Source organism: Amblyraja radiata, chromosome 1 (genome assembly GCF_010909765.2).
Source record: "Amblyraja radiata isolate CabotCenter1 chromosome 1, sAmbRad1.1.pri, whole genome shotgun sequence".
NCBI classification, from domain to species: domain Eukaryota; kingdom Metazoa; phylum Chordata; class Chondrichthyes; order Rajiformes; family Rajidae; genus Amblyraja; species Amblyraja radiata.
In genome coordinates this window covers 190,032,014-190,047,848 of record NC_045956.1, presented here as the reverse complement: position 1 = coordinate 190,047,848, position 15,835 = coordinate 190,032,014, and the positions used below count along the sequence as shown (strand labels likewise).

General features: G+C 41.5%; 1 protein-coding gene across 1 annotated transcript in view; it reads right to left on the bottom strand.

Moving 5' to 3' along the window:
* The window catches only part of LOC116989093 (disintegrin and metalloproteinase domain-containing protein 12-like), a 66,801-nt gene that overhangs the window by 16,968 nt on the left and 33,998 nt on the right, over positions 1–15,835 (bottom strand). The window contains exons 8-10 of the mRNA XM_033046303.1: positions 14,065–14,157; positions 8,216–8,411; positions 7,266–7,374 (exon numbers count right to left, since the gene is read on the bottom strand). Of these exons, the coding sequence (XP_032902194.1) occupies positions 7,266–7,374; positions 8,216–8,411; positions 14,065–14,157 (398 nt within the window). The remainder of the gene's footprint in view (positions 1–7,265; positions 7,375–8,215; positions 8,412–14,064; positions 14,158–15,835) is intronic.

Genomic DNA, 15,835 nt, shown 5'->3' with positions numbered 1-15,835 from the left:
TCATGGAGAATTAACGCGCGGCATTGACCTTCTCCCCCGTAAAAAAATTGTAAAAGCCGTTTTAAGTCAGCACCGATTTTAAAAAAAACTCACCGAAGTCGCCTGGTGTTGTGTAAGGGTGATATCATCAGAAGGTGACGTGAAAATCGAGGAGATTAATGGTGAAATCGGGTGTTTAAATGAGTTTAAATGAGCAGAGATAATCGTTCAAGGGCGCCAGAGAAAAATACTATCAGCCTTCAGCTCGAGGAAGTATTGGATACTCTGCAAACGACAGAAGAAGGTTCAGAAGAAGAAGATTCTTACAGCCAAGGGTCTCTGCTTGAAATGGCAACAAAAGGAGACAAGAAGGAGAAAGAGGTGAAGCAAATGCGTTTAGATATAACTGCTACAATTAACATGACACTGGAGAAGATGGAGAGTAACAAGCAGAGTATGGAGATTACCATGGAGAGTTACAAGCAGAGTATGGAGACTAGCATGGAGAGTAATAAGCAGAGTATGGAGACTAGCATGGAGAGAATTTCTCAAAAAATTGATAATACTTGCAGTGAGTTAAAATAACTCAAAAAGCAGTATAAGGAATTTGATAAGAGATTAAAATCAGAGTGTGTCAGAATTGAAAATGATTACAACAAGAAATTTAAAGGTGTAAAGGATGATATCGGAAAGCTGGATGAGATAATGGAAGAGATGGAGAATGAGATAAAAGAGATTGTCTCGGAAATAAAGAATTTGAAACAATCACAGAAAACTGAAGAGGAAAAACTTGGAAGAATGACTGATAAATGTCTGGACCTGGAATCAAGAACTCGGAGATATAACCTGAGGATTCTCGGAGTAAAGGAAGGACGAGAGGGACATGAATCTCAAACATGTACTTTCGTTACTGACTTACTCAAAGATGTCTTTGAATTGTCAGAAGAACCAAGAATAGACGTCGCTAAACGAGTTGGAAGAGGAACAAATTATTCAAGACAGATAATTGTGAAATTCCGTGACATCTCTTCAGTGGAATTTATATTGAAAAAGATCACTTATGGGAAGAAGCTGACATACCATGGGGATAATGTGCGAATATTTCGCGATTACTCTCCTGAGGTAGTCCAGAAAATGAGATTGTTTACACCGGCAAGACACACTTTGAGGGAAGTCCCGGGAGTAAGATATGGAATTTACTTTCCCGGAAAAATGAAGATATCTTATAACGGCGTTGAACGCTCATTTGCAGATCCTGGAAAAGCTTTAAAGTATGCAGAGGATATCGTTAAGAAAACATCGGGGCAAGCTGCCGACAAGGAAGAAGATTGAACTTTTTACAGAGTTTTGAACTGATTAAAATGGCCGAGCTACCCAGACAATTATAAAGCTTATCTCGTTGGAATGTGTTATTCAGAGAGCTTGGTTATATTCAACCTTGGATGAAAAGCTCAAAGTTTAACCCCTTGGCACCTGCTTGTACGGTAGTTAACCCTTTGGTACCAGCTTGTATGATGTATGGTAGTTATAGAATGGGATATTATGTAAGAATCCTGGGTGGATATATATGGGAAAGTTTAGATTAGATTAAGATTGGATAAATTAGAGGGACATATATACTTATATAATCGTGTATATGTTGTGTTCTATATTTGTTTTGTTTTTTTATTCCTTATGTCTCTTTTTTCTCTCGGCTGTCACTAGCGCTGGTTTGATAAACTCATATAAGAAAAAACAAAATATGAAACGGTATGTAACTTTTTATGAGGATTCTCCAAGGGGGAGGAGCTCAATGTATAACAACATCACGGAGGTCTATACATTTTTTGCCATCGTTGATGGCTATTCGTCCTTAAGGTATCTTCCCTTAGATACCTTAATAGCACCTTTTTTTTTAAAGCACAATCAAGATTTTTATCTGTTTAATTTTTTTGAAAGTAATTGTGTATCACATTCTTTTTTTCTTTTTCTAAGGCACTTTACAAGAAGGAGATGCAATATAAATCTAATAAACCGGGATGACCACCCAAGTCCTAAAATTCTGAGGTATTTGTTTGCACCATATGATTCAGGAATATTACCTTGATTTACAATGCAAGACGATAGACAAATAAAGAATGGAGGAATTACATTTTGTAGTTGGAATATAAGGGGTGCCAACGAACCAATTAAGAGGGGTAAAATTTTTGCCCAACTAAAATCGTTGAAAAGCGACATAATGTTTTTGCAGGAGACACACATGAAACAACAAACACAAATAAGATTAAAGGCGAATTGGATAGGCCAAACATACTACTACTCATTTACTTCTAAATCTAGGGGTACAGCTATTCTTATTAGGAAAGGTATTCCTTTTAAATGAAAGAATACCATATCAGATAAAGAGGGAAGATATATTATAGTTTCGGGTGAAATTTATGCAACCCCACTAACTTTGATAAATATTTATGCTCCGAATTTTGATAACCCCCAATTTTTTGATAAAATGATTGACATAATATCAGAGTTTAATTACCAAAATGTGATAATAGGGGGGGACTTTAACTGTGTTTTAGATTCATATCTAGATAAATCAGCAAAACAAAAGAAGAGTAATTTAAAATCTAAAACTAGCGAACTTCTAAATACATATATAAAAAACACTAATATAATAGATGGAATACTCATTTTACTCTTCGGTGCATAAAACTTATTCAAGAATTGATTATTTTTTAGTGGATATGAAATTAATGCCATATACAAACAACCCAACATACCACATTAGTAGTATCTCAGATCACTCCCCGTTGACATTTTCAGTAAAATTTGAGGGAATGCCGGGTAAAAAAATTTTTTGGAGGTTTAATACACATATTTTAAATGACATGCAAGGCTATCAATATTTAAAACAACAAATGGAACTTTTTTTCGATACAAATGATATACCAGGTACTTTGCCTTCTTTATTATGGGAAACTTTTAAGGCATTTATGAGAGGAATTATAATTTCATATCAAAGTTTTCAAAATAAAAAGAATAAGACAGAACAATTGTTGTTAGAACAAGAAATCAGACAGTTAGAGTTGGATAATGCCAAAGATTCCACGACAGATAAACACAATAAGATAATATTACTGAAATTTAAACTTGATCGAATTTTATCGGCAAGAGTAATAAGACTATTCCAAATTACAAAACAGGAACATTTTGAGTTTGGTGACAAACCACATAAGCTTTTAGCTCGCCAATTGAAAAAACAAGAAAAGGAAAATACTATAACCAAAATTAAATCAGAGAAAGGTGAATTACTAATACTACCTAAAGATATTAATAATAGATTTGCCCAATTTTACCAAAACTTATATACATCTAAAATTAAAATAGAAGATAGTAAAATAAAAAAATTTCTAGATAATTGTAATCTTCCAATACTGGACCTTTTGGAACAAGAGGAATTAGGAGCTCAAATTACAATCAAAGAAATAGGTGAAACAATAAAATCGCTGAAAAATGGTAAGACACCGGGACCAGATGGTTTTAATAATGAATTTTATAAAAAATTTCAGGAGATAACAACCCCTTATTTATTTAATTTATACTCCCATGCTTTTAAAGAAAACAAACTACCTGAAACACTAACAGAATCAACTATTACGCTTATTCCAAAAAAAGATAAAGATTTAGAAGAGCCGGGCTCGTACAGAGCTATATCACTTTTAAATACAGATCAGAAAGTTTTAGCAAAGATTTTAGCAAGAAGATTAAGCAAATATATTAGTAAATTGATAAACCCTGATCAAATGGGGTTTCTACCTAAAAGATACTCATTTAATAATCTGAGACGCCTGTTTAATATAATGTACTCGCATAAAGTAGAGGAAGAAGATATATCAATTATTTCTTTGGATGCAGAGAAAGCATTTGATCAGGTAGAGTGGCAATACTTATATAAAGTACTATAAAAATTTAATATGGGAGAGAATTTTATAACATGGGTAAAATTATTATATGATAAACCGATGGCAAGAATTTTAACTAATAACATGTTATCTCAAAAATTTCAACTATCAAGGGGTAATAGGCAGGGATGTGCACTATCACCCCTGCTATTTGCCCTTATGACAGAACCCCTGGCTGAAAGTATAAGAATTCATCCGAATATTCAGGGCTATAATACCAGGGACTCAAAGAATAAAATCTCATTATATGCAGACGATATACTTTTATATATTACAAAGTCACAAACGAGCATACCAAATTTATTAAACTTAATAGAGGAATTTGGGTCTTTTTCTGGATATAGAATAAACTGGAATAAAAGTGAAATCATGACATTAAAACCTCAAGAACCTACACACTTACTGAAGTTCCCCTTTAAAATCGCAACAGAAAAATTTAAATATTTGGGTATTCAGATTACTAGAAAATATAAAGCATTATTCAATGCTAATTTCATGCCTTTATTAAATAAACTTAATACGTTGATTAAATTTTGGAAAACACTTCCCTTATCATTATTAGGTAGAATAAATGCAATAAAAATGATCTTCCTACCACAATTACTATACCTATTTCAATCTATACCGGTATATATACCAAAATATTTTTTTTTTAAATTAGACTAATATTACTAATTATATTTGGGATTATAGATCACATAGAATCACAAAAAAACACTTATGTAAACCAAAAGAGGTCGGGGGACTTTCACTTCCGAATTTTATGTATTATTACTGGGCAGTGCATATTAAGAATATGATTTATTGGTTGGATAGTTCTACCCAACAGACAGAATGGATAAAAATGGAGAAGGAGGATTGCCATCCTTGTAATATAGGAACGATCCTCTTCTCCCCAAAAAAACTGAATAACACAATATGTAAGAAGAACCCAATTATATATGGTACAATAAGAATTTGGAAACAAATAAAATTATCTTTAAAATTAAGAAATCTATCACTGTTAATGCCAATAGCGAATAACCCTTTATTTAAACCATCTCTTATTGATAAGACATATAACCAATGGGAAAGTCTCGGAATTAGAAGGATCGGGGATATGTACGAAATGGGAAACTTACTATCATTCCAACAACTACAATTAAAATTTAAATTGAAAAACAACCAATATTTTAAATATCTTCAGATTTGCGATTTCGTGAAAAAATATATACAAGGATATCAAAAAGTAACTCCTGACTTATTGGAAGAAGCAATGAATATTGAAGCTGACTCACAAAAATTAATATCATATTTATATAATAGTATTCTAAATATAGACCTACCATCGACAGAGGTACTTAGAGAAGAGTGGGAACGGGAACTAATGATAAAAATTACGAAGGTTAAATGGGAAAAATACCTGATATATATTCACAAATGTTCAATTAATGTAAGACATAATCTAATTCAATTTAAAATTGTACATAGATTATATTATTCAAAAACAAGATTGAACAAATTTTATCCAAATATATCCGCCACTTGTGATAAATGTCTAGCCCAAAAGGCAACTATAACACACTCCTTAGTTTCCTGCATAAAACTTTATAGATTTTGGAATGATATTTTTGAAATATTTACAAAATTATTCAAGACAAGAATGGAACCTAATACTGAAATGATTATATTTGGCGTAATGGAAGATGGGAATAAATTGAACACATCTCAAAATCTATTCCTTAACTATGGTTTAATAATAGCAAAAAAATTAATTCTTAAATTTTGGAAGGGTACATCAATACCAACGCTTAAAATGTGGATTGCAAGTATGTTGGACACCGCTCATCTTGAGGAAATGCGATTCCTCCTAATGGATAAATCAGACCAATTCATAACGAGTTGGTCTCCATTCGTCGTTTTTTTGGAATCATGGTGCAACACAATTGTAAAAAATAACTGTTTCAGGACTGGACGAGGGTTGGTCAAGATTATAAATAATGATCTCCTTTTCTTTTTTATTTTATTTTATTTTCTCTATTCTCTCTCTCAACTTTCTTCATTTACTCGTTTTCTTTTTTCACACACTATATATTTCACATCTTTCTATCCTTTACTATCTAACTTCTTTTTCTTATTCTAATCTTTTTTCAGTGTAACAAAAAAAAAAAAGAAGTTGTACATAAAATGTATTATGAAAATATATATTAGGCACTTTGGTGCCATATGACTGTACTTACTTCTAATAAAATAAAATATAAAAAAAAATAAAAAAAATAAAGGCCAACATGCCATTCGATTTCTTCACTGCCTGCTGTACCTGCATGCTTACTTTCATAGACTGATGTACAAGGACCCCCAGATCCCGTTATACTTCCCCTTTTCCCAACTTGACGCCATTTAGATAGTAATCAGCCTTCCTGTTTTTGCCACCAAAGTGGATAACCTCACATTTGTCCGCCTTAAACTTCATCTGCCATGCATCTGCCCACTCCCCCTACCTGTCCAAGTCACCCTGCATTCTCATAGCATCCTCCTCACAGTTCACACTGCCACCCAGCTTTGTGTCATCTGCAAATTTGCTCATGTTACCTTGAATCCCTTCATCCAAATCATTGATGTATATTGTAAATAGTTGCGGTCCCAGCACCGAGCCTTGCGGTACCCCACTAGTCACTGCCTGCCATTCTGAAAGGGGCCCGTTAATCCCTACACTTTGTTTCCTGTCTGCCAATCACTTCTCTATCCATGTCAGCACTCTACCCCCAATACCATGTGCCCTAATTTTGCCCACTAATCTCCTATGTGGGACCTTCTCAAAGGCTTTCTGAAAGTCCAGGTACACTACATCCACTGGCTCTCCCTTGTCCATTTTCCTAGTTACATCTTCAAAAAATTCCAGAAGATTAGTCAAGCATGATTTCCCTTTTGTAAAACCATACTGACTCGGGCCGATCCTGTTACTGCTATCCAAATGTGCGGCTATCTCAGCTTTTATAATTGTCTCCAGCATCTTTCGCATCACCGATGTCAGGTTAACTGGTCAAGAATTCCCCGTTTTCTCTCTCACGCCTTTCTTAAAAAGTGGGATAACATTAGCTACCCTCCAATCCACAGGAACTGATCCTGAGTCTATGGAACATTGGAAAATTATCACCAATGCATCCACGATTTCTAGAGCCACTTCCTTAAGTACCCTGGGATGCAGACCATCAGGCCCTGGGGATTTATCAGCCTTCATTCCCATCAGTCTATCCAACACCATTTACTGCCTAATGTGGATTTCCTTCAGTTCCTCCGTCACCCCACGTGTCACTTTTCATGTGTCCGCAGGCAGGGAAACAAAACTGGATTCTGTGTCATACATACCCAGCACTGCATTTGACGTATTTGCCATCATTGTCCGTACCACAATGCCCATACTCGGATCCTACCGTATTTGTAACTTCATAGCAAATTTTCACAGCGGACTTGGCATCTGTCAAAGAGAACATGGAAGAGTACAGATCTAAAGCTAGAAGCAGGCTGCACCGACATTGGCAGCATTCATCAGCCTTCTTCCATTCTTTTCTGGAGTGAGACGGACAGTTGGAGAACATGATGCAGGTGACAAGACAGGAAATGTGAAATGGAGGGGATGACAGACTGGCTGAAGGACAGAGAGAAATGAAACCAGCAGCCACTCATCACTCCCATGATCGCACCCCCATGGTATAAGCCTGTGGCCCCACTGCCTTTCCTGGCATATGCCCACAAGTTGCTTTAAATTCTTCACCCGCTCTCTCTGTCAAGCCAAGTCAAGTCACTTTTATTTCTATAGCACATTTAAAAAACAACTCTCATTGGCCAAAGTGCTTTACATTGGTGGAGGTACTAACGTTACACAACAGTGGTTCATAGACTAAGTACATACATAAATACATACATATAGCCCTCCCTCAGAGGATGTCAAGGAAGGCTTGAGAGTAAAGATGAGTTCTAAGTCTCGACTTAAAAGAGTCGATGGAGGGGGCAGTTCTGATTGGAAGAGGGATGCTGTACCACAGTCTAGGAGCTGCAACCGCAAATGCACGGTTGCCCCTGAGCCTATGCCTAGACCGTGGGATGTTCATGTTGAACTAGCTTGCACCAGGCTGGGGCTGACCCAGTGATGGGGATAGGTCACCCCACTCCTGCAGATCAGGACTCACAGCAGATTGAGAGAGCTTTGAGGATCAGCATGTCCACCCAGTCAGGTGCTGACATTGTCCAAAGCCACTGCCATGTGTGGGGAGGGGATCAGTGCTGCCATCTGGTGGCTGCCGGCAGCCTGTACTCACCGTTGCCCCAGATCTCCTGGCATTGCTTGTCTGCAGACTGGCAGAATCCCTGGTTGCAGAAAAAAGTCCCGTTGCTGCAGGTGTAGCCATCTTTCATGTAGTGATTGTTGGGGCAATCTTGGGAGCTTCCCGTGCAGAACTCGGGCAGGTCGCACTCTCCCCGTCTGGGCCTACACACCGTGCCTGCTGGGAGGAACTGAAGGAAAACGGCATCAGAGGATGGCAGGCAGTGGGGGGGGGGGGGGGGGGGGGGGGGGGGGGGGGGGGGGGGGGGGGGGGTGAGGAGCTGAGAGTGAGGTGGAGGATAGGCAGCAGGGGTGTCCCCTGTGAAGTGTGGGGGTACTGTACACACGGGCAGAGGTTGTACAAAATACAAACCGAACATACTACAACCGCTCAGGCAGAATCTGTGTGAGTTTTGCAAGTTCCTTTCCAATACCATCCATGTTGGCCTTGCCTGAATTTAGAACATCACATGTGGACCCACCCTGTCCTTAATCAAAAGTATTTTAAAGCTGATGGAACTGTGCTCACCCACTGACACTTCAGTAATTTGCCCTGCTAATCCCCCCAGAGTAGGTGAAGCATTGCACTCTCCGTTATAGGGTCCTATACATATTGCCTGAAGAAACTCCTCACCACACATGACAAATGACAGCCCATCTATAACAGTCCCAGTCTATATTGGGAAAGTTAAAAACCCACAACCGTATTTGCCTTGCAGCTGTGCAATCTCCTGGCGTTTTTGTTTCGTTAACTGGTGTTGACTATTTGGGAAACTGTAGGACATAGAAACATAGAAAATAGGTGCAGGAGGAGGCCATTCAGTCCTTCGAGCCAGCACCGCCATTCATTGTGATCATGGCTGATCGTCCCCAATCAATAACCCGTGCCTGCCTTCTCCCCATATCCCTTGATTCCACTAGCCCCTAGAGCTCTATCTAACTCTTTCTTAAATCCACCCAGTGACTTGGCCTCCACTGTCCTTTGTGGCAGGGAATTCCACAAATTCACTACTCTCTGGGTGAAAAAGTTTTTTCTCACCTCAGTCTTAAATGGCTTCCCCTTTATTCTAAGACTGGCCCCTGGTTCTGGGCTCTCCCAACATTGGGAACATTTTTACTGCATCTAGCTTGTCCATTCCTTTTATCTATATCTATATTACTAAAACTCTGTTCTTGACCGGTTTTGGCGATCTGTGCTGCGATTTCCGAGAGAACGCTGCCATCTACGGGCGTCGTTTTTGGCCACCTCGCTCAGAGCCTCCCTCCGCCGCATGTGTGCCGAGGATTTTTCCCATCGATGAAATATGACAGAGATATTAATGCTTTTACAAAATTCCCTATTCTCTCTGCTGCCCCTGCTGGAGGGAGGGGGAGGGACTATAAAACCAGGAAGTGGTGTGCCTCAATCAGTCTCTGCAAGTGGTGTGCCTCAATCAGTCTCTGCAAGTGGTGTGCCTCAATCAGAGCTCTGAATGACACTAAACAAATGTCGCCACAGCTGTGAGTACCCATAAAGTGGTTTGAAAATGAATATATGGTTAGTTGGAAGTAAAAAAGCACTGCCTGCAAATGGTTGTTTGGGTTTGGGTTGAAGTAAAAAGGCACTCTCTCTCTCTCTCTCTCTCCCCCTACCTCTCTCTCCCTATCCCTCTCTCTTTCTCTCTCTCTCTCTCTCTCACTCTCCCCTCCTCTCTCTCCCTCCTCTCCCCCCCCCTCTCCTCTCCCCCCCTCCTCTCCCCCCCCCTCTCCTCTCTCTCGTCTCTCTCCCACACCCCTCTCCTCTCCCACACCCCTCTCCTCTCCTCTACCCACCCTCACCTACCCCCCCTCTCCTCTCCCCCCCTCTCCTCTCCTCCCCCCTCCTCTTCCCCCTCTCCTCTTCCCCTTCTCCACTCCCCCTCTCCTCTCCTCTCCTCTCCTCTCCCCCTCTCCTTTCCTCTCCCCTCCCCCTCTCTCTCTCTCCTCTTGTTCTCCCCTCCATCCTCTCCCCCACCCTCCCTCCCTCCCCTAAACCCCCTCCCCTCCCCTCCACACCCCCTACCCTCTTCCCTCCACCCTCCCTCCCCCTGCTCCCCACCTCTCCCCCTCACCCCCCTCTCAGCACGCCCTCTCTCTCCCATTCACTCTCACCCTCTCTCTCTCCTCCCCACCTTTCCCCCCTCACCCACACTGCCTCCTCTTCTCCTCCTCCCCACCCCCCTATCCCTCTTGCCCCTCACGCTGTGTGTCTCTTTCTCCCTGTCTCTGCCCCTTCTCTCTCTGCCCTCACTCTCTTACCCCCCCCCCCTTCCCCTCTCTCTAGATGTGACTGCAAGTTGGGGGCTATGCGCCAGTAGATAGGGTGGTTATGGGGTAAAAGGAGCAAATTAATAATATTAATATAATATCAAGGGGGTAATTAGCATGAGTGCAGGGGGTGGGGGGGGGGGGAGGGATAGCTAATGTGTGTGACGCTGCATGCCGCCTCCCCCCCCCACAACCGCACGTTGGGGGAACAGACCCAACGGGACTGCACTTGGTCTAGTATATCACTAAAAGTCTTGATCTTGACCGCTTTTGGCCCACTGTGCTGCGATTTCCGAGAGAACACCGCCAGAACCACGCTCCGCCTTCCGGGACCGGAGGATTTTTCCCATCGATAAAAAATCAGAGAGATATTTTTTTTTACAAATTCCCCATTCTCTCTGCTGCCCCTGCTGGCGGCAGGAGGGAGGGACTATAAAATCCGGAAGTGTAGTCCCTCAATCAGTCTGCCAAACCCAGGAAGCGAGAGGGTCACGGCTCTCTGAGCTGCGAATAACACTGAACGCACATCTACTCCACGGTGAGTCCCCTCGATGCGGCGGTAATGTGGCTGCTGCCCAATTGTTTGCCTCGTCTTTTTAACAAGTTTGTGTTCACAAAATGGATTTTGTTTCTCAGGTGGCTGCTGCCCAATTGTTTGCCTCGCCTATTTAACAAGTTTGTGTTCACAAAATGAATTTTGGTTGATGGGTGGCTGCTGCTCAATTGTTTGCCTTGCCTTTTTAACAACTTTGTGTTCACAAAAGATTTCCCCCTTATCCTTAAACTGTGACCCCTTGTTCTGGACTTCCCCAACATCGGGAACAATCTTCCTGCATCTAGCCTGTCCAACCCCTTAAGAATTTTGTAAGTTTCTATAAGAAACCCCACTCAATCTTCTAAATTCTAGCGAGTACAAGCCGAGTCTATCGAGTCTTTCTTCATATGAAAGTCCTGACATCCCAGGAATCAGTCTGGTGAACCTTCTCTGTACTCCCTCTATGGCAAGAATGTCTTTCCTCAGATTAGGAGATTGTGGACGATCAACCATGATCGTAATGAATGGCGGTGCTGGCTCGAAGAGGCGAATGTCCTCCTCCTGCACCAATTTTTCTGTTTCTATGTTAACTCTATTGTTAACAGACCTCCAATCAGCAAAACCAACCCCTCCACAACTACTCCTTGTCTCCTTCCTCAAGTCGAAGTACTGACACTTTCGAGAAATATAAAAGTGAATAAATCTCCAGGTCCAGACAGGATATTCCCTAGGACATTGAGGGAAGTTAGTGTAGAAATAGCAGGGGCTATGACAGAAATATTTCAAATGTCATTAGAAACGGCTATAGTGCCGGAGGATTGGCGTACTGCGCATGTTGTTCCATTGTTTATAAAGGGGTCTAAGAGTAAACCTAGCAATTATAGACCTGTTAGTTTGACGTCAGTGGTGGGAAAATTAATGGAAAGGGTACTTAGAGATAATATATATAAGCATCTGGTAAACAGGGTCTGATTAGGAACAGTCAACATGGATTTGTGCCTGGAAGGTCATGTTTGACTAATCTTCTTGAATTTTTTGAAGAGGTTACTCGGGAAATTGATGAGGGTAAAGCAGTGGATGTTGTATATATGGACTTCAGTAAGGCCTTTGACAAGGTTCCTCACGGAAGGTTGGTTAAGAAGGTTCAATTGTTGGGTATTAATGGTGGAATAGCAAGATGGATTCAACAGTTGCTGAATGGGAGATGCCAGAGAGTAATGGTGGATGGTTGTTTGTCAGGTTGGAGGCCAGTGACTAGTGGGGTGCCACAGGGATCTGTGTTGGGTCCACTGTTCTTTGTCATGTACATCAATGATCTGGATGATGGGGTGGTAAATTGGATTAGTAAGTATGCAGATGATACTAAGATAGGTGGGGTTGTGGATAATGAAGTAGATTTTCAAAGTCTTCAGAGAGATTTATGCCAGTTGGAAGAGTGGGCTGAAAGATGGCAGATGGAGTTTAATGCTGATAAATGTGAGGTGCTGCATCTTGGCAGGACAAATCAAAATAGGACGTACATGGTAAACGGTAGGGAATTGAAGAATGCAGTTGAACAAAGGGATCTGGGAATAACTGTGCACAGTTCCCTGAAAGTGGAATCTCATGTAGATAGGGTGGTAAAGAAAGCTTTTGGTGTGCTGGCCTTTATAAATCAGAGCATTGAGTATAGAAGTTGGGATGTAATGTTAAAATTGTACAAGGCATTGGTGAGGCCAATTCTGGAGTATGGTGTACAATTTTGGTCGCCTAATTATAGGAAGGATGTCAACAAAATAGAGAGAGTACAGAGGAGATTTACTAGAATGTTGCCTGTGTTTCAGCAACTAAGTTACAGAGAAAAGTTGAACAGATTAGGGCTTTATTCTTTGGAGCGCAGAAGGTTAAGGGGGGACTTGATAGAGGTATTTAAAATGATGAGAGGGATAGACAGAGTTGACGTGGATAAGCTTTTCCCACTGAGAGTAGGGAAGATTCAAACAAGGGGACATGATTTGAGAATTAAGGGACAGAAGTTTAGGGGTAACATGAGGGGGAACTTCTTTACTCAGAGAGTGGTAGCTGTGTGGAATGAGCTTCCAGTGAAGGTGGTGGAGGCAGGTTCGATTTTATAATTTAAAAATAAATTGGATAGTTATATGGACGGGAAGGAATGGAGGGTTATGGTCTGAGCGTAGGTAGATGGGACTAGGGGAGAATACGTGTTCGGCACGGACTAGAAGGGTCGATATGGCCTGTTTCCGTGCTGTAATTGTTATATGGTTATAATGTTGAATCCAACTGGCCAGCTCACCCTGGATTTCATGCAATCATTAGATTGGTGGGTATGTGGAAACAATTGCCTGGGGACGTGGTGGAGGAAGGTCCAATGACAATATTTAAAAGGTATTTGGATAGGTACATGGATAGAAAAGTACAAACTGGGACTAATGCAGATGGACATCTTTGTTGGCGTGTATGAGTTGGGCCACTGAGTGTGACTACAATCTCAGGGATAATGTGCCTGCTCACCAAAGGATTCCTGTCATGCAAAGTAAAAGAGGCTTCAGGCCCATAGTGTCACTGTGTGGTCAAATCAGCCACATGTCGTTGCGTGGAAGTCATCCACACGGCTGTGAAAATAAACCCTTAAGGGCCTGTCCCACTGAAAGAGGTAATTCAAGAGCTCTCCCGAGGTTAAAAAAAAAATCTAACTCGTGGTAAGCACGTAGAATATACGTAGCAGGTACGTCGGACTCGAGATGACTCTTAGTGGCTTGTAACGCTAACGGAGGTACTCGGGAAACGCTGTAAGCTTGTGAAGGCACGAGATCCCTGAGTACCTGCGAGCGGCCATTACCGTAATTCTCCGAGTTCGAATCAGGAGAAACTCAGGAGAACTCTTGAATTAGCTCGTACAGTGGGACAGGCCTTTTACCTCTTCTGCTGAAATGGAAACTAACGTGTTTAAATCATGAGATCACCTATCTCCCCAAGACCTTGTTTGTGTTCAGACCTCATCTGCATACCATCGAAGCCCTTACTTTGCAATTCTTGCAGCATGGACCAAGAGATGAACATTTTGCTCCACGCTTGAGTTTACAAGATGACGGATTACAGCAGGGGTCCTTACATTGCTGTGGAAAAACATTAAACATACAGGAAGTACCGTTACTGAGGTGACATATATCAACACATAGTGAGGAGATTGCTCAGGAGTTCCCCACAACATGAGTCATTACTGAAAGCAGATTAACGGCAACATGTTGATGGAGTGGTAAAGAAGCATGTGGTATGCTCGCCTTCATGGCTTGCTTGGGGCATTGACTGTACGAGATCGTTTAGTTTATTCTCACGTATACAGAGGTACAGTGAAAAGCTTTTTGTTGCGTGATATCCAGTCAGTGGAAAGACTATACATGATTACAATCAAGCCGTCCAGATAAAGTGATTAACATTTAGTGCAATGTAGATAAAAATGCTGGAGAAACTCAGCGGATGAGGCATCCTGGGTCTCGACCCGAATCGTTACCTATTTCTTCGCTCTATAGATGCTGCTTCACCTGCTGTGTTTCTCCAGCATTTTTTATCTACCTTCGATTTTTCCAGCACCTGCAACATTTAGTGCAATGTAATGTCCAATTAAGATAGTCCGAGGGTCTCCAATGAGGTAGATTGGAGGTCAGGACCACTCTCTACTCGGTTATAGGATGGTTTTGTTGCCTGATAACAGCCGGGAGGAAACTAGAGTTTAGGTCCCTGAATCTAGAGGTGTTTGTTTTCACACTTGTGTACCTCTTGCCTGATGGGAGAGGTGAGAAAAGGGAGTGACTGGGGTGGGATTTGTCCATGATTATGTTGGTGAACTTGCAGTCATCATGCAGCTTTATATAACTTTGTTTAATCCACACTTGGAGAATTGTGTGAAGTACTGGTCACCCCATTATAGAATGAATGTGGCTGCGTGGACAGGGGGCAGAGAAGGTTTAGCAGAATGATGCCTGGCCTACAGTCTACGCTTGTTATTACGGACCTCTTTAAGACCATATGCTGCTGTTTAAACTGCGGAAGGACACTGATATTGGCAAGCAATTGCTTTGATTGACACTTATGCAATCATATTCTATTAAACAATGTAACAAAAAGCCTTTGCTATTTTTTGCAGCAACAAAATACATTATTGGGGTTAAAATGAACTTTGTCTGGTAGTTGTTTCATGTGAACCCCTATTCAGTTATAACGGACAACTGGTGATGATGATAATGATACCTTATTATTGTCTCTTGTGCGTACCACTTCATTTTTGCTTACAAAGTACACAAGAGAGTTGTCACAAAGTTACAAAAAGTACTCATCCCTTTTTTTCGTGCGGGGTCACCCTTGATTCTTGGCGCTTACCCCTCCCCCACGCCAGGTATCCCTTAGTTCTCAACGCCCCCTTCCCCCACCAGGCCAGGTTCCCCTTGGTTCTCAGCACCCCCCCCCCCCACGCAGGGTCCCCTTATTTCTCAGCACTCCTCCCCCCCCACGGCAGGTCCCCCTTGGTTCTCAGTGCCCCCCCCCCCCGCAGGGTCCCCTTATTTCTCAGCACCCCCCCCCCCCCCACGCCAGGTCCCCATTGGTTCTCAGTGCACCCACCACCCCCCCCTACGCCTGTAACGGCTGTAGAGAGTCTGCCTGTTTACTCTGGAACGTTGGAAGTTGAGGGGGAACCTGATAAAATTATGAGCCATAGGCAGGATAAACAAACGGAATATTTTTCCGATCATGGGAAAAACAAATATCAGGAAGGCGTACGGTTTGCCTACGTTTGAG